The following is a 25,135-nucleotide window of genomic DNA, read 5'->3' as shown; positions in this document are numbered from 1 at the left end:
GTGAGATTCTAACCAAAGTCAAAGACTAAGCCCAGACTTCATCTGGAATATTCATCATATTTCCCCTTTAGATTTAAAAGTTTCTTGTGCACTTGTCAGAGGGTATCTGGCCCCTTTATTGTGAGATGGGCACAGCCCCACCTGTGATGGGTAAATTGCCTTTCTTCTGAGGCTGTGGGGCAAGAGTCAGGTGGTAACCTGAAAAGTCCTTCTAAAGACCAGCTAGAGCTCATTTGAACAGGTGAATTTCAGAAAAGCGGTAGTCTCGGTAGTAGGCCCTGGTGTGGGAACAGCTGCTAAAGACTGGATCCATAAAAGAGACCTAGAATCAGCATTGCAATGCTAAACTTTTAGGTGACCTGCTGCCTAGTGGAATCCACAATCTGGAGGTAGGCACCCAAGCTCCTTATACAATGCATGGGAATAGTTAGGTGCTCAAGAATGGGATTCACAAAAGCCAACATGATAAATTAGTAAGTAATCTAGTTAGAAATGCGTTAGATTTCCTGTTGTTTAATGGCTGGTAAAATAAGCGGTGCTGGATGGAATGTATATTCCTGTTTTTGTGTCTTTTTGTAACTTAAGATTTTGCCTAGAGGGATTCTCTATGTTTTGAATCTGATTACCCTGTAAGGTATTTATCATCCTGATTTTACAGAGGTGATTCTTTTACCTTTTCTTTAATTAAAATTCTTCATTTAAGAGCCTGATTGCTTTTTTCATTGTTCTTAAGATCCAAGGGTTTGGATCTGTGTTCACCTGTACAAATTGGTGAGGATTCTTATCAGGCCTTCCCCCGGAAAGGGCGTGTAGGGCTTGGGGGGGATATTTTGGGGGAAGACTTCTCCAAATGGGCTCTTTCCCTGTTCTTTGTTTAAAATGCTTGGTGGTGGCAGCATACGGTTGAAGGACAAGGCAAAATTTGTACCTTGAGGAAGTTTTTAACCTAAGCTGGTAAGAATAAGTTTAGGGGGTCTTTCATGCAGGTTCCCACATCTGTATCCTAGAGTTCAGAGTGGGGAAGGAACCTGCCACCTAACCCAGCTAATAGGTAGGGGTGGGGCCTAATGGGAGGAAGTTAGTTGCAGAGGCACTTCTCTGCCCTGGGGACTCCTCTCCTGAAGATAGGTATCTAAACCAGGTCAATCATTTCTCACAAAAAACTGTGGAAGAGGAGGAGGTCTTTTACACAATAGCCCAGTGGTTCGAGCACTCACCCAGGATGTGGGGGAGACAGGTTCAAGTCCCCACTCTGCCTGATATAGAGCATGGACTCAAACACAGTTCTTCTGCCTTCCAGGACAGTGCCTTAACCATTGGGCTATGAGGAATTATCAGGCAGGAAGGTAGAGTGTCTCCATCTTTGGTGTTGAAGCTGTTCCACTTTGAATGAATAATCACTCATTGAGAAAGAGTGAGTGAGTGACTGACTGATTCTATAGCTCTCTGGTTGGGACTCTCACCTGGGATGTGAGACCCCCCAACTGCAAGACCTTGTTCCATTGAATATGTGAGCATTTATACAAAGTGGAACAGCTTCAACAGGAGATATTGAGACAGAGAACAAAAAAGTAAAAGGAGTTTACTCTTCTTCCTGGTTGAGAAGTTACTGAACATTTAGAGCCATTGAATAGAAAGTTGAAAGAGGGAATTATGTTGGCTTCCTTATGAAAATAAATACAAATAATTAATTGGCAATGAACTATTTTTTTCTGTCGCCCTTATGTAATTTGGTAGGCATAGTATCTTGTTTGGAGGCATTGGAAGTTACCCAAAAGAATCATATGGGCTAGCTTTGGTGTAATTTGTGTCAGTTGGTATCACACTTCAATAAAGAAAGCTAAAGCATATGTGTGGTCACAACCAATCCTTGTCATTGTGCCATGAAAGCCTTGGGATTTGTGATCAAAGCATCAGACTAATCATGAATTGCAGTATAACCTTTGGCTGAACCTTTCAAATTTTGATTTCAAGAGGTGATGCATTGCATTAAACCTTGTTACCTAGCTCTTTCCTACCTATATCTTTAAGCAATGCAAATTCATACTTAGTTGGTAAATTGGAAGAAAGTGCAAATTGCAAATGCCAAGCTGCTCTGTCGTTATTTACTTATCAGTTCAGCACTGATGCTTTTAAAAATGAGAAACGTATGTTTTTTATCCAGAGCCTAGTATTCTGTTCTGATGAATAAAAAGCATACTTAATTTTGTAAAACTACATTTAAAGTATTGGACAGACATGAACTTTGACTCTGTTAACTACACTTAGACTATCAGTGCAGATAATTTTGAGCTGCTGTATAAAATAGCAAATGAGGAGAGTTCTGCAATCTTTAGGATGGAAAATGTTCTTGATCTGGGATTGCATTAAGTTGCACAATGCAATGTCAAATACAGTAGGTTTGTGAATGTTCAGGTTACCTTTTCTGAGGCATGCCTGTAACTATGTTTTTTCTACAAATGAATGAATACACACCTATGTGTATGAAAAGATTTGTCATCTTTTGTTTCTGTAACTACACTATAGCTATAAATCGATATATCTTGAAAATTCATTATATATCATGACTTCAGTCTGTTTGATAATCAGTGGTTGGTCTGCAGTTACCTCTGAAGAGTGAAAGGGATAATTAGACTGACCAATCATCGTCAGTTTTATACATTGTACAACACTGAATTCTAATAGTTGAAGACTGAAAGATAATATGAATCTTTATTAATTACTTTTTAAACCACATTGCTTTATACGTGTTTATAAAACACTCACGAATTTGGTTTTACTGGTACTCCACAACAGTGATTAGACTGCAAGCTCTTTGAAGCAGGGGCAGTCTTTTTGTTCTGTTTTTGTACAGCACCTGGCAAAATGGAATCCTGATCCATGACTGGGGCTCCTAGAGCCACCACAATACAAATAATAATCGTCATTAATTATTATGCACCATAAATACTGCATAGTGCTTTGTGGTATTTTGAAAGATACATTCTCCTTTGATTTTCCTGATATTTTAAAAATAGTATTTCTCCTGAATTTTAAGACTGTGTGTGTGTGTGTGTGTGTGTGTGTGTGAGTGAGTGTGAGTGAGTGAGAGAGAGAGAACACACAAGTGAGCAAGCTGGAATAAGATAATCCAACTCCAGTGTCACTTGGAAATAGCTAGTATCAGGGAGCTTCCATCTTTTTTCCCTTTATACCTCTCTCCCCCTACCTCCCTGATAAATCAGAAGAAATGTATTTAAAAATATATAGCTCTAACAGCTACATCCCCAAATGCACTTTCTTTAAATTGGTTTTCTGGATGAGCATTTGATTTATTGCATGGAATCATGGAGTTATGAGACATTCTGTTAGCTGACCCCTAAGCTTTGGTGACCGGCATGCATGTTGTGGAGTACTACGGGGAAAATATATAAAAACACCATGTATTTTATATTCATGTATAAAATTTGGGAAATCCAACGTCTTTGTGGGCAGATTGAACTGCCTCTCCTACTCCAATGCCCCTGGTAGGGGGGTGTTGTTTGAAGTGGAAGCCAGTCTTGTATCTTTTGTGTTCTATCATATTAGCATTGTAAGGGAAAGCAAGATTATGCTGGCAATGGGTGTCTGAATTCATAACTGGTGTTGGAGTATTTTGTGAATCATATGAAGGAGATTCACTCATCCTTCATCATTATCCTGAATCAGGCTGGTGGCAGCAAACTTTTAGTAGCTTAATGCTCATGCACGGAAATGTTTTCTTGGTGAGTTAGCTGCAAGGCTAAACTCATGAGCATTGCATAGTTTGAGTCAGTGTTACTCTGAACCCGGATTTCATGGGTAAAGTGCCTCTGTGCTTTAGCAAAATACTACTCATTGTCTGCTGTAACTGGTGTGGACTGCCTCAGGCTCTTAAGGATGAGCTGCACAAGATAAATTGCTACTGGAAAATGGATACACTTTTGGAGGGGGCACAAGGCCTAACTGACATTTAAAACTTACGATTTTTCAGTCAGTCAGAAGTGTCCCTGGTGGGCAACAGACTATTTCAATAGGTCAGGAAGCATAGGAGGAGGCTGAAAATTAATATGATTTTACTATAAATAAGATTTTGGAGTTAAAAATAAATTTATTTAATGTATAACCATTGGAAATTTACAGTATGGCCCCAGGCCTTAGCCCTCCACTTAGTTTTTATCTGTTAAAATTTCTTTCTAATACAAGATTTGGGGAGGGAGGGTGAGAAAGAGTGCATACTTGAATCCCCAACTTTGATGTGAGTTTTCAGAATAGTAAAGAAACAAGCTAAGTTGCTGAAGAATCCTAAGATCCTGCAAGTTTTGTTAGCTAAATAGAAAAAGTGCCTAGTTTGCAAAGACATCTTTTTGCTTCTGACCTCCAATTCATCAGCCTCTCCGCAAGTGAAAGTGTCATGTCTGTTCAAATGACATCAGCAAATCTGCAGTTCATTGTCACACTGAGTCTGTTGTGGTACCTTATGGCAGAGTTTGTCAAATTTTCAAAGTTAGGGACCCCTGTCCAGACCAAAAAAATACGTTGTGACTCTTTCTCTCAAAACTTCTAACTCTGACCATGAGCAGCTGAAGTTTTATAATTATAGTCATACTTGAAATAATGGAGTGAGAACTTTCAAGGATCCTTCAATTAAAGACCTCCGGGGTAGGGTTTCTCAAGCTGTAGGTCTTTGGAGACTGTGAAAAAAGTACATTTTGAAAAAAAAAGTCTGTACAGGAGTCCTGTAATGGCACATCCATTTAAGACAACCATGTTGCTGTAACTTGAGGGCCACAGCTGGTAGAAGATGTGTGCATGCTCTGCAAGCTGCTAGAGCCTCTGCAAATAATAGTATGAAATTGGCAGCTGTATATGTGCCTACATGTATGCAAAACAGTATAGGTCAAAAATCATCATTGTGGTAGACAAAGTGCAAGTAGCCAAACACATAGAAAATATGTCACCAAACTAAAACACTGGATGTGTTGGTTATAATAACAAAGCTCCATGGACACTACCGAGACTTCCATGATGGTAGTCAGTAATTGCTAGAATTTATATAACCCTATGTTCAGTGTGTGTTATGTCTCTCTCTTTCTCTGTGCTTGTTCTGCAGAGAATAAGGCTTGGTTTACAGTACCAATTTATGCCAGTATAACTATGTCGCTCAGGGCTTAGAAAATCCTGAGTGACAATAGTTATATCCACCTAACCCCCAGTGTAGACATCACTATGTCAATGGGAGAAGCTCTCCCGTCGGTGTAGTTAGCGTCTTCACTAAGTGCTACAGCCGTGCAGCTGGGCCGCTGCAGCACTGTAAGTGTAGACAAACCCTCAGTTCGTTACAGCTGCCAACTAGGGGGCATAACCCTTTGTCTTAAGCTATAGAGGCTCATGGCTTAGCTTTGGAGGTAATGAGTTCATTCCCTGATAATGACCAAGATAATAGCCGTTATGCTCGGTTCTGCTGGGCACTATACCGGAAGCCAGAAGACCAGGGTTTATTATTCACAGCTCTGCTATTACTATTGACATCTGTGTTAGCATTGAGCAAACTGCTTTTAACCGCACAGTGCCTCAGTTTCCCCAATTGTACAAAGAGGATAGTGATACTTCCTTTAGAGTGCTTAGCGATCTAGGGGTGAAAAGTTCTATATAAAATGACTGTATTATTTTTTTTTCATGAAAAGGACAATGGAACATTGCTCCAGTGATGGCTCAGAAAAAAAAATACAAAATGGTTTTACACAGGTTCAAAACCATATTATCTAGAGTGTCTGAAATGCTCTCTGCTGAAGATATGAAGCCTTCCACATCACAATCCAATATCTACTTGCTGAGACCTTTAATAATTCATCTTCGGTGGCAGGCTTAATCTAATTTACTGACATCCTTGGGCACCTAAATGAGCTGAACTCTTCTCTAGAGGCAGAATAAAATATATTCTGTTTATGCACAACAGGGAGGCACATCTATAAGAAAATGTAGAAGTTGGTCTTTCCACGTGCAGGAAGGAAACTCGGCTTTTTTTGTTCTTGTTTTGTGCTATGAGGGAGCTGAAGAACCATTTGGGAACCATTAGAATTTATCTGGTGTGGGATGATCTTTAGATAATCCACAAAGGGGAAAGAGATGGATTAATAACCCCTTCATCCAACATGCTGTTCACTTGGCAACACTGACTGGGCTACTGCAAGACAAACCTGTCCTGGAACAAGATCCTGCAACTTAATTTCTCTAGATAGCCAATGTCCGCTTAGTTTCTGTCTCTAAAGGAGTGCCACTCATCTTTAGTTGCAGAAGTCTTTAAAGTTCTTATTCTACTTTTGTCATCATATCTTTGTATCACAACCTGCTGCTGATTTAAAAATTATTGTAGGTTATTTTTTGCTTTCAGAATCATGGGGAACATCTTCCAGTAGCAAAACAATCTTATCCATTACAATGAATTTTTTGTATTTTAATGATTTGGGGCTTCCTTTCTCATCAAAATTTACTTTTCAAAACTTCATAATTAGATGCTATTCTGTTATGATTACAAATTTTTTCTCATTCATGGTTAAGGTTAATCTTGGAGTTCATTTTGTAGCTTGGAAGGAGATCACTTGCTTTGAAAACTTGAAGAAACCTGTCTAGCCCACTGTATTAACAGTACTGAGGTAGCATACTGAGGTAGCAACTTTTGTCTGGGTCAAAAGTTAAGTTCTTTAAGTTCTTCCATTGTTTCATCTTAGCTTTTGCTCAGCCCCAAGAAGCTCTGCCAAAGTCTTGGTAGTGCCGTTGGTGATAGGCCTAAGAGGTAAAAACAACCTACAGTCTCAGTCACTCCCTAAAAATTAGCATTTTCTGGAATTTCAGTCAGGAGGTGTTAGACATGAACAGTAAATTAATTAGTTTGTACTGAATGCACACAGACACTATCAGTGAAGTGTCCTTGGTTTTGCATTTTGGCCTTTGATTTCTACATTAATGTGTTGTGTTGGGACTGGATGGTGCTCCGAGACCTGCTGCCTCCTTTTGCTTGATCCCATATATGCATGAAAAATTAGGCTATTCAGAACTTAAGACATCCTTATAATGCCTCATTGCCCTTATCCTAGATTTCTGGATATGATAGCCTATGTTCATCTGGATTTCCTCATGCCCGTTCCAAGTCCTTTCAACTGTTCCAAGGATGGTCTGATTGCTGAGACCTCAGATGGTTGCTGAGATCTTAGAGGATGTATGAGGAGATGGGAGTACCAGGAAATGTTGCTTTTAAGTCACTTCTATATGAATATTTGTTGCTAAATGATACTTTCCAAAAGAGATCTTGTTACTCACATATTATTTGTAACAGTTCTTTCATTTTTTTATTTGGGTCAGATAAAGCTATTAGGGTACAACTGACTGCTAGTTATACATTCATCTGTGATGTAGGCCGCACTTCAAGCCACTGGGAGAGGCAACTCCTTTAGCAAGATTCACCATTTAATCTTCCTTCTCCCCTGTTAAGCACATAAAAATCTGATTTCACTTGTAGTTTAATCATTTTATCTGCAGTTTGTCCATGGATTTTAATCCCTAAAATTTTCATGTTCATGTAAATTGCCCTTCTGGTATTCTTTGGACTCTCTGTGAATAAGAAGCTTCGTAGTCTAGAAGTGACAAGACTACCAAATTTATTTTCTCATCACTAATTATTTTCAAAATCTAATTTAGTCCACTTTTAAAATGACATGGGGAAAAGGGCTGAAATTATATATTCAACCTGTTTTTGTATTTTTGCCTAGTAAGTGATTAGCACTGCATAATTTTCTCATGCATCCTCAGTAAATCCTACAGAATAGAGTAAAATATTTGCATACTCATATAACTGGTGTTGGCTAGCAGTGTTTAACTGCTAAGTAATCACCTCTTAAGTACATCAGTGTTGAATGGAAATTTTCATCCAGTTCTTATTAAAAGCATAACAAACCATTTATCAAAATACATATAGTACCTTTGTATACATTTTGGTTTTGTATAATTTTCATTAACATAATTAATATGTTAATATATAATTTGTTTAAACTAACAAATATCCAGAAAAAGAATCCCATTACATAAAAGAGAATTTCAACAGGATGACAATCCAGTGATAAAGTTAATTACTTTGTTAATTAAATTAAGACCTTGAATGGAAACCTGATGAGAATTTGGGGGGGGGAGGGGGGAAGGAGAGAATTTAGTGCAATTTGTTGAGAGAAATAACATATGTTAAGAGCACAACAGCAAACTATCCCAATGCAAAGGAAATATAGGAAGAATAATGAGAGGCCAATATGGCTCCTTCAGGAGCTCTTTAATAGTCTGAAAATCAAAAAAGAATCCTATAGAAAGTGGAAACATGGGCAAATAGCTGAAGACAAAAGACTAGCACAAGCATATGTGTACAAAACGAAAAAGGCTAAGACACAAAATGAGTTACACCTAGCAAGGGAAATAAAAGGCAATACAAAGAGGTTCTATAAATATATTAGGAGCAAGAGAAAGATGAATGAAAGTGTGGTCCACTACTTAGCAGGGAAGGAGAATTAATAACAGATAGCATCAAGAAGGCTGAGTTATTTTATGCCTGTTTTGCTCCAGTCTTCTCTAAAAAGATAAATTATGACCAGATATTTAACACAATATTAATGAAAAAGGGGAAGGAACACAAGCCAGAAAAGGGAAAGAAGAGGTTAAATAATATTTAGGTAAGTTAGATATATTCAGGTCAGCAGGAACTGATAAAATGCACAATAGGATGCTTAAGGAACTAGCTGAAGCAATCTCAAAACCATTAGTGATTATCTTTGAGAAATCATGGAGGATGGGTAAGGTTCCAGAGTATTGAAGAAGGGAAAACATAATACTTGTTTTTAAAAAGGGAAACAAGGAGAATTATAGAACAATCAGCCTAACTTTGATACCTGGAAAGGTACAGGAACAAATTATTCAATAAGTTTATAAGCACCTAAGAGAAAATAGGATAATAAGTAACAGCCAACATGGATTTGACAAGAACAAATGATGCCAGACCAACCTAATTTCCTTTATGGACTGGTTTACTGCCTTGGAGATGGGGCAAGATACAATATATCTTGATTTTAGTAAAACTTTTGACACAGTAAAACATGATATTCTTATAAGCAAACTAGGGAAATATGGTTTAGATTAAATTACCATAACTTCGAAGCACAACTGGTTGGAAATCCATATTCAAAAAGTAGTAGTTAATGGTTTTCTGTCAAACTGGGAGTACATACCTAGTTGGATTCTGCGGGGGTCTGTTCTGGGTCTTATACTAATCAATATTTTCATTAATGACTTGGATAATGGACTGGAGAATATCTTTATAAAATTTGAAAATGATACCAAACTTGGGAGGAGTCCCAAACATTTTGAAGGAAAGGATTAGAATTCAAAACAACTTTGCAACTTGGAGAGAATTGTCTGAAATCAACAAAATGAAATTCAATAAAGACAAGTGCAAAGTATTACGCTTTGGAAGAAAAACATAAAATGGGGAATCACTGGCTAGGCAGTAGTACTGCTGAAAAGGATCTGGGGGTTATACTGGATCACAAACTGAATATGAGTCAGCAGCGTGACGCAGTTATGAAAAAGGCTTATATCATTCTGGGGTATATTAACTGAAGTGTCATATGTAAAAAACAGGAGGTAATTGTTCCTCTGCACTCAGCACTGGTGAGGCCTCTCCTGGAGTGCTGTGTCCAGCTCTGTGTGCCACACATTAAGAAATTGGAGAGAGTATAGAGGAGAGTCACAATAATGAAAAAAGTTTAGAACACCTGAGCTATGAAGAAAAGGTTTAAAAAAACCTGGTAAGTCCTGAGAAAAGAAGACTAAGGGGTGACCTGATAACAGTGTTCAAGTATTTTAAGAGCTGCTGTAAAGAAAACAGTGATCAATAATTGTTCTCCATGTCCATTGAAGATAGGACAAAAAGTAATGGCCTTAATCTGCAGGTTAGATACTACAAAAAACTTTCTAACTATAAGGGTTGTTAAGCTCTGGAATAGACTTCCAATGGAGGCTGTGGAGTCCCCATCACTGAGGATTTTAAGAACAGGTTAGACAAACACCTGTCAGGGATGATCTAGGTCAGTGGTTCTCAGCCATGGGTACACGTACTCCTGGGGGTACGCAGAGGTCTCCAGGGAGTACTCAACTTATCTAGATCAGTGTTTCTCAACCGGGGGTTGCAGCCCCTATGGGGGTCACGGGATGGGTTTAGGAGGATCACAAGTGCAGGCTGGCATTAAGGGGTGGCAAGCAAGGCAATTGCCTGGGGCCCCATGCCAGAGGGGGCCCCCCAAAGCTACGCTACATGCTTCAATCCTGCCACTTGGGGCTCAGGCTTCAGACAAAGCTCACAAGTGAAAAATAGGCTCAAGTATCACACTGAAATGTAAGTAACAATATTTCTATTCCAATTGATTTATTTGGCAATTATATGGTAAAAATGAGAAAGTAAGCAATTTTCAGTAATAGTGTGCTGGGACACTTTTGTATTTTTGGGTCTGATTTTGTAAGCAAGTAGTTTTTAAGTGAGGTGAAACTTGGGAACAAATCAGCCTGAGAAATCAGACAATTCAGCCTGGAAAGGCTGAGAACCATTCGTTTAGGCCTACTTGTTCCTGCTTCTGTGTGAAGGGATGGACTAGATGACCTCTTGAGATCCCTTCCAGCTCTACATTTCTGTAGATATGTAACAGAAAAGATATGATACTGTGGGTACTTAGAGACTAATTGATATGGCCAATTGATATGGAAGAAACAGACATTATATGTAAAGCTTCTAAAGTGGTATTTTAACCAATTGTACCAACTGCACCATTTAGGTCCTTTAGCAAAGGAAACAAATCATGGCAATGAGAGTGCTGGGCTGGACTTATAGTGTGCATTTTGTAGCTTTTATTAGTGCATTTTTGGCTGGCGATAGTAAGACCTTTAATATTGCTTAAAGGAACTGTGAAATAGTTTAGGTCCCAAATTTGGTCTCTTCTAAAATGTTTTTTAGCTGGGGATTTGACTCACTGATTCTAAATACCTCTACAGTTCATCTGTTTCTCTTTCAAAATACACTACTCTTATCATCTAGAAATCAAGGACAAAATAAAACAGTGCTTCTATAAGATGTAACAGATTGCATTCTGTGTGTCTTTCTGTGCTCTGTAGCATATGTTAAAAAACAATTCTCAGTGCTCAGCTGATAATCCTCATCGATGCTGCTTCATAATAACAAAATTAAAAAAGCAAGTTTCCTTAGAAATCAGTGTTGTCCATTTGGGAAAAGACAGTTGTTAAAATAGGTTGCATTCCAACATATATGGAATTAGGAAATCATTGAAATGAAAATTCCTGACACAGTAAGCTCTAACATCTGAAGTCTATCGTGGAAAGGCCTATTTAAATACTATGTGCTAGATTCTATCACTTTACTCATATTGAGTAACACCTGACTCTCTCAGTAGTTCATTGATGTCAAAAGCACTAAAAAAGGAATGAGACACTACTGACATTGTATCCAGTTTGCAAATTAATTTCAATTCAGCAGTCTCTCCTTGGAGTCTGTTTTTGAAGTTTTTTTGTTGAAGAAATGCAACTTTTAGGTCTGTAATCGAGTGACCAAAGAGATTGAAGTGTTCTCCAACTGGTTTTTGAATGTTATAATTCTTGACATCTGATTTGTGTCCATTTATTCTTTTACGTAGAGACTGAATGTAAGAATGGCAAAATTTACCCTGTAGAATTGATTTTCATTAAAAATGATTTCACTGTTTTATTCCTGTTTCTAATCCCTGAAAGTATTTTAATAAAGAAAATGCTTGAAGTGATTTTCAAGATGAATATTTAGGACTACCACATGAAAATAATCAGACAATTTTGCAGTCCCCTGTGAAATCTTACAAACAAAAAAAGCATCAAACAACTCTATAGTAATTTTCATTCAATAGATAAATAAAATGCTGTTACAGTTTAGTGTGGAAGTTGCCCATTTGGTGTGAAACTCTGGGGGTGGGGGGGAAGGTGAACCAAATTTAGGTCCCTGTCACATGTAGGTGTATGCTAACTTCGATCCCATGAGTAGTCCCACTGTTGTCAGTAGAACTACTCACATGAGTAAGTGATTGCAGGATCAGGGCAATACTGTGCACATGCTATGATCCTTTTAAGAAAAAATAAATGTAGCATAAACAATGTTTTTGAACTTACTTTCAGTCAGAAGTAAATATTTATGGCCAAGTAAGAAGTGCTCCAGAATAGGCTTCTAGTAGCAGCACAAACAATGCCATTAAAAAGTAAAAAGAAAAGGAGTACTTGTGGCACCTTAGAGACTAACCAATTTATTTGAGCATAAGCTTTCATGGGCTACAGCTCACTTCGTCGGATACATTCAGTGGAAAATACAGTGAGGAGATTTATATACACACAGAACATGAAAAAATGGGTGTTTATCATGCACACTGTAAGGAGAGTGATCACTTAAGATGAGCTATTACCAGCAGGAGAGTGGGGGGCGGGGAGAAAACCCTTTGTAGTGATAATCAAGGTGGGCCATTTCCAGCAGTTAACAAGAATGTCTGAGGAGCAGTGGGGGGGGGGGGGGGAGGGAGAGAATAAACAAGGGGAAATAGTTTTACTTTGTGTAATGACTCAACCACTCCCAGTCTCTATTCAAGCCTAAGTTAATTGTATCCAATTTGCAAATTAATTCCAATTCAGCAGGCTCTCATTGGAGTCTGGTTTTGAAGTCTTTTTGTTGAAGAATTGCCACTTTTAGGTCAGAAATCGAGTGACCAAAGAGATTGAAGTGTTCTCCGACTGGTTTCTGAATGTTATAATTCTTGACATCTGATTTGTGTCCATTTATTCTTTTACGTAGAGACTGTCCAATGTACATGGCAGAGGGGCATTGCTGGCACATGATGGCATATATCACCTTGGTGGATGTGCAGGTGAACGAGCCTCTGATAGTGTGGCTGATGTGATTAGGCCCTATGATGGTGTCCCCTGAATAGATATGTGGACACAGTTGGCAATGGGCTTTGTTGCAAGGATAGGTTCCTGGGTTAGTGGTTCTGTTGTGTGGTGTGTGGTTGCTGGTGAGTATTTGCTTCAGGTTGGGGGGCTGTCTGTGGGCAAGGACTGGCCTGTCTCCCAAGATTTGTGAGAGCAATGGGTCGTCCTTCAGGTAATAGCTCATCTTAAGTGATCACTCTCCTTACAGTGTACATGATAAACACCCATTTTTTCATGTTCTATGTGTATATAAATCTCCTCACTGTATTTTCCACTGAATGCATCCGATGAAGTGAGCTGTAGCTCACAAAAGCTTATGCTCAAATAAATTGGTTAGTCTCTAAGGTGCCACAAGTACTCCTTTTCTTTTTGTGAATACAGACTAACAGGGCTGCTACTCTGAAACCTATTTTAAAGTACTGACCTTGCTAAGGAGGCCATCATCAGAAGTGTAAAAATTTGTAAGCGTGATAAGGATGTAAGTATTGTCCTTTAACATGCCTCAGTTGAAATTATTTTTAGGTGCAAAGATGCCAGATTCTCTGTTGCCCTGCATTGTGTGTACTCCTTTACACCAGTGCAAAGTGACAGTAAAGTGGGTATAAAGTACTACCAAATCTGAATGGTAATTTACAGCTACTTTGCACTCACTTTGCCTCTGTGTAAATGACACCAGTTGGTTAGGGCAACAAAATCAGGCCCCTGATATTTAAGAGAGGCCTTTGCTTGTTATAAAGAAAAACAGCTTTACTTTGGTACTGTAGAGATCTTCCTGAAAACTAGTAATTGAAGTTATGAAATCATTTATATAAAAGGTTTTTTAATTGGGGGAAATTAACAGAAGTAACTGATTGTTTTTAAGTTGCTACCTTTCAGCATAGCATATTTCTGCATAATTTAATGAAAGCCATGTGTATTCTACAAAGCCAAATGTTTTCTGATCTTGCAGAACCAAATGAGTAGTTGTGTTTTTATATATTTAAAAAGTCATCAGTCACATATGTGATGAGCTTATGTTTAAAATATTTAGCATCATACTATGTGCTAATATTTGCGGAGTAAGTTGATGTATTTCTCTGCTATTGAATTAATAGTAGCCTTTCTTTCTTTATGTGAGATGTAAAATGATGAAATTGATGAAACTTTGGTATTAGACCTCTTTCATTTAACTTTGCTACAACTCCCTTCCTTATTTGTCCAATTAACTGGTTTCAAACTTCTTCTTATCAGGTACTTGTGAGGCATTTGGTATACAAGCTCATTTTTACCCTGCTTAGTTAATTAAGGTGACTGTAAACAAAAATATGTACAATTCAAAGTCATGCAGTGTTTCACACAAGGATGGAGGTGATAATAGCTCAATTCCTGCTAGATCTTTCCTGTCTTTGCTCTGCTACTTCAGACTGACCTTGTCCACAATCTGATGACCTCCCTATTGCACTCAGCTGTTTGGAAAGCTGCTCTGCCATAGCTAGCCCTGAGGGGGTATCTGGGAGACCACTGATCCATTGACCCATGTCAAGACTGGATTTCAAATCTGATCTACTTGGGCCTCTGACATAGCTACACACAGGGGTCCACTGCGCATAAAAGCCAACAAAACAGCCTGTATTTTTCTGCTGGTTAAGTGGCATGCAGTTTCCACTTGTTACACGGAATACCAGTTTTACACTAGTCACTTGCTGTGAAATTAATTTCCTGAAGCAATTACTAATATTGATCTGTTCCATTCAGAGGAGGGAATTCTCCAATTTAGCAGCATAATTTTTTCTAAATCTATCCAATTATCATCTTTACTTGCTGTGTTTCCTAAGACTGAATGTTAATGTCCCCTATTAAAAAATACATCAAAGGCAAAAAACCCCATAATTTCTACATAGGCATTGTCTAAATAAATGTAATGTTTGCATCACCCAGTTCAAATTACAAAAATCTGGAAATAAAAAAATTAGTTATGGTTCTAATAGCAACATTAACTAGACCACATTGTATACATCCTACATATTATGCGGTAAATTTATATTATAGAATAGACCGCAATATATTAAGTTACACATTTAATTAAAAAGGAAAAATATATATTACATATATGCAGTAGGTTTGCAGTGTTGTTGTAGTCATGTTACTCCCAGGATATTGGAGAGACAAAGTGGGTGAGGTAATATTTTTTACTGGAGTAAACTCTAACATTTGCAATAATAATAATAATAATAATAATAATAATTTGCATCCGATGAAGTGAGCTGTAGCTCACGAAAGCTCATGCTCAAATAAATTGGTTAGTCTCTAAGGTGCCAAAAGTACTCCTTTTCTTTTTGCGAATACAGACTAACACGGCTGTTACTTTGAAACCTAAAATTTGCAATAAGGTAACCGTACTATTGAAATTTAACTTTTCCTGACATTATGTGTTTAACTGGGCCCTTAATGTTCTATTGTCTGCTTTAAATTTCCTTTTTTTAAAAAAAGTGCCTCTTAATACTAAAATTGTTCCAATTAAGCTTAGAAATTCAAACTTCATTAGCTGTGTGTGCATGATTGTTTTTCTGAAAAATTCCTGCTGTTGTAAAAAATTCCTCACTGTTGCAGCTCTGCTAGTGAGAGCAGTAGTGTAGGCAGGCCACTGCTGTGTTAATCACTGTGTCCTAATCTCACTCAGAGCAGATGTACACAATGATAAAACTTCTAGGTTCAATCTTGTAACAAGCTCCATGCAGGTAGACCCCTTCACTCCCACGGGAGCACCTTTGACTTCAGAGGTGCTCCCCCTGGGTGTAGTGGTCTGCCTGCATGGAGTTCATTGCAGAATCTGTCTTGAATGTTCCAGATGTTGCCACCACCAGTTGAGTTGTACTGGAGTGTCGAATACTTAACAACAACAACAACAGACTTTTTGACTTGTCACCTTTGTTTGGTTGGAGTTAGCAGGATTTTGAAATGGAAAAAGAAATAGAGGGCCTGATCCACTACTGCATTACTCTAGTTTTAATCTGGTATAACTCCATAGATTTCAAACTTTACAGAAAATTTACTTTTGAGCAGGGACCAAACATGGATAATTTCAGCCCAAATGGTGAATGCTTCAGACAGTATGTGTGAGTGAATGGGATTATTACCAAGGCTATGATTCTGTCACAGAGGTCACAGATTCCATGACTTTCTGGGACTTCTTCTGGGGCAGGGCTGGAGCAGCTGTCATCCTCGGAGCAGCGGCTGCCAGAACAACTGGCCAGCGGCCAGCCCCGGGGCTGCCACCGGAGCAGCAGCCAGGGTTGGTTCAGCCCCTCTGGGGCTGTAGTAGTAGTAGTCGGCCCCTGTTGCAGGAGCAGCTGGTGGGGCTGGAGCAGCTGCAAGCCCCAGCAGTACTCTTTGTCCCCCGGCTGCCTCCTCTCCAGGGAATTTTTTAGTAAAAATCAGGTACAGGTCTCAGGCTTCCATTAATTTTTGTTTTTTGCCCACAATCTGTCGTGACTTTTACTAAAAAATATCCATGACAGAATCGTAGCCTTAATTATTACTGTTTTGCAACATTATAACAATTATAACAGGCACTGCTTGCCTGCAGTGTTATGATTACCCTTTGTACACTTAGTAGTTATTCTTTTAAACATGGGGATTAATATGCAACTTGAAAGAAGCTATTTTGTCTCAGGTTTCAGCCAAAATTTGTTTGCACCATGAGGTCTTAATTTATTCCTCACCTAAATGGTTTTAAAAGATTGTCTATGAATATTTCTCAGATAAACCTGTAACCAAAAACATTTTACATGTGTTTTTTAGTCAACAAAATATATTGTGAAATATTTCTTGAAAAATGCTCCCTTCCATTGTGTTAAGAGCATGATCAGGGCTTCACAAACATTTAAAGCCTCTTCAGATTTGGAAAGTAATGAGAGAGGATTTCTACCTGTGAGTTTTTAATGTTCTCCGTATTGCACTCTGCCCCCCATCATTAATTCTTTATGTAACTGTGTTGTATGTTAGACTTTACATCATGATATTGTTTTTCCTTTGTATACAGGAGCTGATTCCTGAGTTTTATTATCTCCCAGAGATGTTTGTCAACCTCAACAATTACAATCTAGGTGTGATGGATGACGGAACGGTGGTATCTGATGTTGAACTTCCACCATGGGCCAAAACCCCAGAAGAATTTGTTCGCATAAACAGGCTGGTAAGATGGCTATCATCTGTTGTCAGTTGAGGACCAGGTCTCGCAACTTCTCTACTAAAATACCTTATGACCATTTGTCCTTGTCCTCTGTGCATAGATAGAATTTGCATTAAACTATTATTGAAAATGATAATCTGATGCAATATAAGGGAGTAATGGTTTCTTACAAAGGGGTGAGGGGGAAGACTTGTCCTCTCACTCTTCACTTTAAACTTTTTGTACACTGTGAAGATAAATATTTGCGTGTGGGGGGGGATATTGTAAAGAAAAAGTAGAGTAGGGGGTGGCTACATAATTCTTTTTTACATTCAAGTCTTGTATACCTTCAAAAGACTCGATGATTGAAGGACTAATGAAATTGTCCTATCACAAGAGACTGAAAATTGATTGATTTTCATTCAAGGAGGCTGTTTAAAATGTATATTTTTATTGGATTTTTTTTAACACTTATTTAACTCTAGTGTCTAATGAACCTTTGGGAGAAGTGGTGCCTTTCTTAAAGAGTCAGTGCCCCCACCCCTTCCATTAAGGGAGTGTTTTTCAGACATTTGAAAGCTGAGCTGCCCTTCAGGAAAATAACACCAATCACCCCCCTCACCCTCTTGTAATTGTGACATGTGGTTTTAAAGGCCTACACATCTTAATTTATACATTGTCTATGTCCCACCTCTTCCCCCTAATCCCTCCCAGGGAGTCCTTCCCTCCTAAATGTTGGGAAGCCCTGGTGTGTTGGTCTTCATAAAATAGTATTTCCTCTCTTTCTTATATGCTTGGAACAGTGAAATAATTGAACAGAGCTATTTTGAAAGTAATATCATTGTTTTCTGAGTTTAGCACCCACTGAAATGAACGGGGCAGTTCACACCTCAGAGCTATTGTTTCAGGCTCTCTGCAGACTCAAAGGTCTCTCCAACAGCGACATACTTTTTTTTGCCAACCATAACATATAGAAACTTTTAAAAAATAAATAAAGCTGAGCATTGAGGTAACAACTGACAGTCTGTCCATGGCCCACTCAGCTATTCCTTTGCAACCCTCATAGAAAATATTTAATTAAGATATGAAATCCTACTGTACACTTCAGAGACGCTAAAATGTCTTCGAAGAAGATCAGGAAACACCAGACTTGACCTTCCTAATATTTCTTAGGTTTAAAAAACAAACAAACAAACCAGAAAGAATACATTTATTCTGTTGTTGAAGGATAAACTTAAAACCTTTTCTTCATGACGAAGCTAAAAAGGCATACATAATTAAAAACCTTTTTTACAGGTTGTCTTAAAGCTTTTTACTCTGTTGCAAAAGAATTTATTCAACAGAGGTTCCTCTCTTTAGCAATTGGTCATTAACTGTCATTTTATTTGTGAGGTAATGCTATCATCGCCTTTGGAAATACTATTGGGTGTAGGCTTGGCTCTGTGTATGGTTGGGATAATGGAAATCAAGAATATTAATGCTTGCAATATTTATAGGACAAGTTATAAAGATTTTTGAATTTTAAAGTATTCTAGAACAATTCAGGTGTATTCTTTTAAGGGAAAGTACATGTGAAATTGATCCAAATTAAGATTAAAACATGCACAGACTTCAGATAGTAAGGCTACTACCTCTTAAACAATGCAGGTTCAAGTGCAACTTTGGGTATTACAGAGCTTGATGAAGTTTTTGGTGAATTATGAATATGATATTCAGACTCTTTGAGTTCAGCATGTGTTGATGATTCAACACCCTTCTAAGAACAGAAAACACCACTGCAGACTTGTTCAATGTAATTTAGCATCTTGATCTGCTCACAGCAGTATTTTTAATCCTTACATATACTATGTCCATCTTTCTGTCATTGTCCACACTAAGAAAGTTAAGACCATCAGTGGAGGCTGTAGTACAGACAGGCGTTTTTACCACCCCGTAATCTAATCTTGCACAATGGAAGCTGTCTCTCCAATGGCAAAATTAAGAACCACAATCCAACACTCTAGCTCCACTTGTGGCAACAATTCTGCCTTGTCCACTGCTAATAGGGTTGCACCAGGGATCATTATAAATCCTAATTTTCCTGCTGGGGACATAAACAGTACTCCCCAACTCCTTTCTCTTTTCCAATATTCCCATACCCACTCTTTCTTTTTTCTCTTCCTTTCTGACCCCAGCATCCATTTTTTCTCTCTGCCTTCAGGACTGCCCTTTCCCCCGCTCTTTCATTTCCCAAGGCTGTTGCTAATAACCTCTGCCTCTTTGCAGTTCTACTTGATATCTCTCACTTGTGCTATATTCTCAGAGGAAGTGCCTGATCAGTAGGAAGAAGATGCTTTTTAATTATTTGTGTTAAACTCTTGGACACTAAAGTAGTATCCCCTTAGAGCTATATCTTATATAGTAATACACTCAGTCTGTATTCTAAGTAGTAGTATTTTTCTTTATCTACTTAGGATCTACATAGTAAGTGTTGCTTTATTTTGGTACTCCTTGAAAGATCATTTCAGAAAAAAAGAACTAGAGTGAAAACCATGTTTCTTATTATATAACGAACTGTCTACTAAGCAGTAACATTATTTCAGGTTTGAAAGGGGCAGCACTTTCCTAACCTTGAATCATTTGCACTTTCAAATTTTAAATTACTTTAACTCATAGTTTAAATATTTTTCAGATCTTAAAAATTACTTAACTATGTTCTTACAACTCTAGATTATTGTTCAGATGTAAATATCTAATTTTTGTTTTTCACTTGGTTTAGTTTTCAAGTAAATGTTCATTAATGAAAGTGACTTATTAAAGTTATTCAGTTTAGAAAGGTTTTATGTTAGTTATTATGCTGTCCATCTTAATATCTGGCACGTAGGTAAAAGTTGCAGTATTAGTAATGCATTTATTAATAATGAAGATTTTCATTCCACGTTTTTGTCCTAAACTAGTTCTTTCATTAAGAGAGAAAATGCAAAGTAATTATTAAAAATAAGAATGTTTTGCTCAATAAAACTTTTTTTACCTGAAGATATAATTTTGAAAGTATTTTATAATTTGATGCAGTAGAGTATTTTTGGTGGCATAATCTCATTTTGGGGAGGGAGAAAATAGGGACTTGAAAAGCAGCACCATATAAAATTTCTTTGTTCAGAGCTTTGCTTCTGATAATAGCCCTTCTGGCCACACCACAAATCCCTGCTAATATTAGTGTAATTCATAAACAAAGAAAGTTTTGAACAGCCCTTCAGTGTTAAATTAAAGCCCTTTACTAACTAGTCAACGAACTAGTTTAAGCTGGATGTGTACAACAAGTAAATTTAGTCTGCCTGTAAGGCTTGGTTCCGTCGTGAATATTTTTATGGGCAGTGCCATTAGTGATCTTCTGTTTTACAGTTGAATAAAAACCATCAATTTGTATGCGAAAATACTAAGATTAATTTTCTTTTTAATATTTGTGGGTTTAGCATGATGAACAAAATGGCTATTTTTAATTAGAATAAGTATATTTACTAGCAGTCACCTGAAACTCAGTGCCTCAGAAATATTATTAAAAATGGTTGTTACAATACAGCACTGATTCATTTACTATTCCTTACAACTTCCTGTATCAGACTAAATTATGATTATAGTATTGTAAGTGCTCTTTTTTGTAAGCTATCACACACAGATTTTTTCCTCTTGCATTTCAGTTTACCTTTTCAAGACCACAGATTTTATGCAATGATTGGAGCTCATGAAATGCATACTGCTTTGATCTGTGACCTTTTTGTGGTGCTAATCAGGTTTCTGATATCATTATACCTTGCTCATTAATCATATTTCCTGCAGCCCGTCAGCCAGCCAGACAGCCCAGGCCCCTGTTTTCAGCCCTGTGTTGGCAGGTTTCTGCTTTTCCAGATTATTACAGTGTGATACTTTGGCTTCTCATAAGCAGACCCACATCAAGCTGTGTGCTACAATTAAAGTCAGATGGTCCTCAGGTTGAACAGGGATATAGTGTTGCAGCTGTCTGTCTTCCTGGAACAGACCAGTACGAGGAACAGATGATATGTAGGTCAGTGCATAATAACAGATTGTACACTACTGGGTCAATAGCATGGGTTCAGAACATTAATTGACTGACAAACTTATTTAAAACTGATTCCCAACCTCTTTTAAAACTGTATATAGGATGTATTTTAAATAGAATAGATTGCATATGTGGCTGTTTTTTCTGTGTGATATTGGGAGAAAGAGGAGTATGGTGGATGGATAATACTACATTTTGATTGATGCAGTGTCATGCAGTCAGCTAAATGAGTCTAATAATGTAGTATAAACTACATTTTAGAATTGTAAAATACAGTTTTTACTTGTAAGTTTATTTCCTCTTCATATCTTGTATAGTTTGACAACAGAAAGCATGAATCACAATTTTTTGGTAAAGAAGACTTTATTTGATCAAAGTGTAATAGTCTTTCATCAAGCTGAAAAATAAATTGTTTTTGTTCAGTCTTCTCCCCCCATAGAGGGAATACAAATGTACTTGACTAGTATTTTTCTGGAGTTTTAGATCATTTATTTAATTTAACAGTGTTTAAAATGTGGTCTAGTTTTCCTTGATCCTGTGGAGTAGTCACAATTTTGTGTCTAACAGTGGACTGCTATTGTAATATTATATCACATCAGAAATTCAGAATTATGACTTCACTGATGCACCATAGATGTGATAGATGACCTGTGAAGGATCAGGACCAAAAAAATTAGGAGACACATCTGAAAGTTAAATGGACTTCAGTTTTAATCAGATATCATTCAAAGTTGTCCCCAGTATTTAAGTCTCTCTGTAAAGCTGAAAGAGTAATCATTAGTAAAGTTATGAACCTAATGTGTACTGTGCAAAATATTATTTAAATATTCGAACTGATTTAAAGCTTGTTGCATATCCTTAGGAATAAAATACTTATAGTTCATCAAACTTTAGCAGTACTTAAAGCCATATATTAGCGCCTAAAATATTTGAAAATGTTTTCTTCAAAGTGAGTGAGGTAATATCTTTTATTAAAGCGACTTCTGTTGGTGAGAGAGAGAGAAGCGTTCGAGCTTCACACAGCTCTTCTTCAGATCTGACAAAGGTAACCAGTGTCACAGCAAAATACAAGATGGGACAGATTATTAAGCATAAGGGGTTAACACATGTCGTACCACAGGTTTTGCATTTGTTGTCCTGGAAAAACCTGCAGACATATTTTTACTGCTACAATGATCAACACTCCCCACAACACACTTTCAAAATCTATGGGTTCTACACATTCCTATCACAATACGTGGTGTAAATCAGCCAGTGCATTAATGTCCCAAGAACAACTATGCGAGTGAAACCAGATAATCACTATGCTCTAGAATGAACTCACACAGAAGAATGATAAAAGACAAAAATACCCTGTCACTTGTGGCAAAGAGGGATTCTCTCGTCAGCATAGGTATTCCATGTCCTCAAGAGAAAGTAGCTAGGTTGATGGAAGAATTTTTCTGTTGACCGAACACTGTCTATGCTGGAGGTTAGGTCAGCTTAACTATGCCACTCAAGGGTATGTTTTTTTTCCTCTTCCCTGAGCAGCGTAGCTGGGTCGACCTAACTTTTATTGTAGAGCTGTCCTAAAAATCATGATCTCAACAGAGACACTGGTTTTATAGCTCATTATAACCATTTATAACCCTCCTTTGTCCTATGACTGCAGAGCTGTGTATTGCCCACTTCATTTTAATTGGTTCCTTGCAACATGTGTTAAACCCTTATGCTTAACAATCTGTCTCACCTTGTATTTAGCTGATATTCTGGTTACCTCTTTTAGGCCTGAAGAAGAGCCCTGTGAGGTTTAAAAGCTTGTCTCATTCAACAACAGAAGTTGGTCCAATAAAAGATATTACTTCACCCACCCGTGTCTTTCTCATATCCTGGGACTAACAAAGTTACAACAACACTCCAAACAACAATGGAAGATAATTAATTTCTTCAAGATACACACATGTAATTGCCAGCTGCAAACAGTGCATCAGTAATAAAAATACCAACAGATTTTTAAACAATACTCAGGGTTATCATTCAAATCAACGAAAACCAAGAAATACAAAATGAAGGCTGTCATTTCATCACTAACTTAACTCCTTCACAACATTGAACTATGTGGGCACAACCATGCAAGGAAAGGAAAGAATGTTGCCTTTAAATAGGCATCAATTTAAAATCTAATGAATGTCAAAAAATAATTTAAGGGTATTTTCATGTATTAAACATACTCCTGAATCCCCCTACGGTTTTTTTTTAGGTCTTCTATTTTTCCTACTCGGTTTGTTGAGTGAAAGACTTTTGCAAACAAGGGAAGTACAAAATAATCAGGAAAAAAGAGACAAATCTTTTAATATCTTTCAGTTATAGTAATCTCTTAGTAATAATAGTGTGTAAATATTCTCAGACAAAACTGAGATATTTAAATTGAAGGTATCCTTTTAACTACCGATTTCCTGTTGTTTGTTTGTTTGAATGTCTTATAAATATGTAAACAGTCATGTGTTATAATTGTTTTACAATTGTTATTTTTCCTTTAAATTCACAGTTTTTCTCTTGTTAAAATAACTGATTACACTACCCTACTAATGTTAACTTTGGTAGAAATTTTCAAGGCCCTGCCTACTGATCAGATACCATACTTGAGCTGTAGCTCACGAAAGCTTATGCTCAAATAAATTTGTTAGTTTCTAAGGTGCCACAAGTACTCCTTTTCTTTTTGCGAATACAGACTAACACGGCTGCTACTCTGAAACCATACTTGATTGGTCATGATTTTCATAAGGAAACCAGAAACCACAGTAGCAGGGAATCAGTGATTTTATTATTATTGTACATTAAGAGTAATGCTTTGCAAATGCCTTCTTCATTAAAATAACGTACTTCCCAGTGGTACTTTGGGAGCAGTTATACCTACCATTATTATAAAGGTAGATCACCTTGCTCCAAAATGGAGAGGATGTATATAATCTTTCAACTAGGAACTGATGTCCAAAAAGGCAAGATTTAATTTTGGTGTATTTTATAACTTCTGAGGAGTTTGGTTTTTTTTAAACTGACTGGCCCTGATAAGTCCAGGTTTGACTTGTATACCTTTGTGCGTTAGCTGAATTTTAGATCTTGCTGATAAATAAAACTGTTGATCAACTGGTAATATCCATAAATCCAAAAATTTCTATAGCACCCTCAGCTTCTTGATGATTAGAATATTTTAGAAATAAAAGTATTGTCAGAATCAATTGACAGCTTTCCATAATATGTCTCAATTTAAGTATTTTTAGTTTATTACAGAATTATTCCTTTTGTAAATTAGTAGTTTAACCATCTTGTTCAATTTTGTTAAAATGTCAAGCAAATTATAAAAATGCTGGTGCAGTTCTACAATCATTTTGAGTTAGAAAGCTGGTGAGAAGAACAAAATAGAGCTTTGACTTGCCCAAACACACATCCTAGTGGGGGGGGGGGGGGGAATTGGTATTATAAAGCACTGTTTAGTAAAAAGAAGTCCACAACAAAAATTAGAGAATAATTATTGGTCAATGTGGTGCATTGTTCCTCAGTGCAGGTTACTGTGCTTCATTCCAGAAAACATTAAACAGCCAACAGTCCTTGCCAACTGCCATGGCAACAATACTCAGTGCTGCCAACCACAAAACCTGTTTGGTTTTTTGTGTCTTCACTCTCCCTATCCACAGGCAGTCAATTTGTTAGAGAACTGACAGACATTTTCGAGGCCATTATGCTACTTGCAGCCTATAAAAATTCTTGGTACTTGTTGAGTTAGAGAACAGAGATACAGAATAATCTTAAGGTTAAGGCACTAGACTGGAACTCTGGAGGTCTGGGTTCTGTAACTGACTCAATCGCTGTATTCTATTCCTGACTTAGACCAGGACTACACTACA

General features: G+C 37.4%; 1 protein-coding gene across 4 annotated transcripts in view; it reads left to right on the top strand.

Moving 5' to 3' along the window:
• LRBA (LPS responsive beige-like anchor protein) overlaps positions 1 to 25,135 on the top strand; it is a 559,255-nt gene that overhangs the window by 409,501 nt on the left and 124,619 nt on the right. For all 4 annotated transcript variants that reach the window (XM_073341330.1, XM_073341331.1, XM_073341329.1 and 1 more), the window contains one exon: positions 17,066 to 17,218. In XM_073341330.1, coding sequence (XP_073197431.1) covers positions 17,066 to 17,218 — 153 coding nt within the window. The remainder of the gene's footprint in view (positions 1 to 17,065; positions 17,219 to 25,135) is intronic.

Source organism: Lepidochelys kempii, chromosome 4 (genome assembly GCF_965140265.1).
Source record: "Lepidochelys kempii isolate rLepKem1 chromosome 4, rLepKem1.hap2, whole genome shotgun sequence".
NCBI classification, from domain to species: Eukaryota; Metazoa; Chordata; order Testudines; family Cheloniidae; genus Lepidochelys; species Lepidochelys kempii.
Note: the sequence above shows the minus strand (reverse complement) of the source record. Positions and strands in the feature narration are given on the sequence as shown.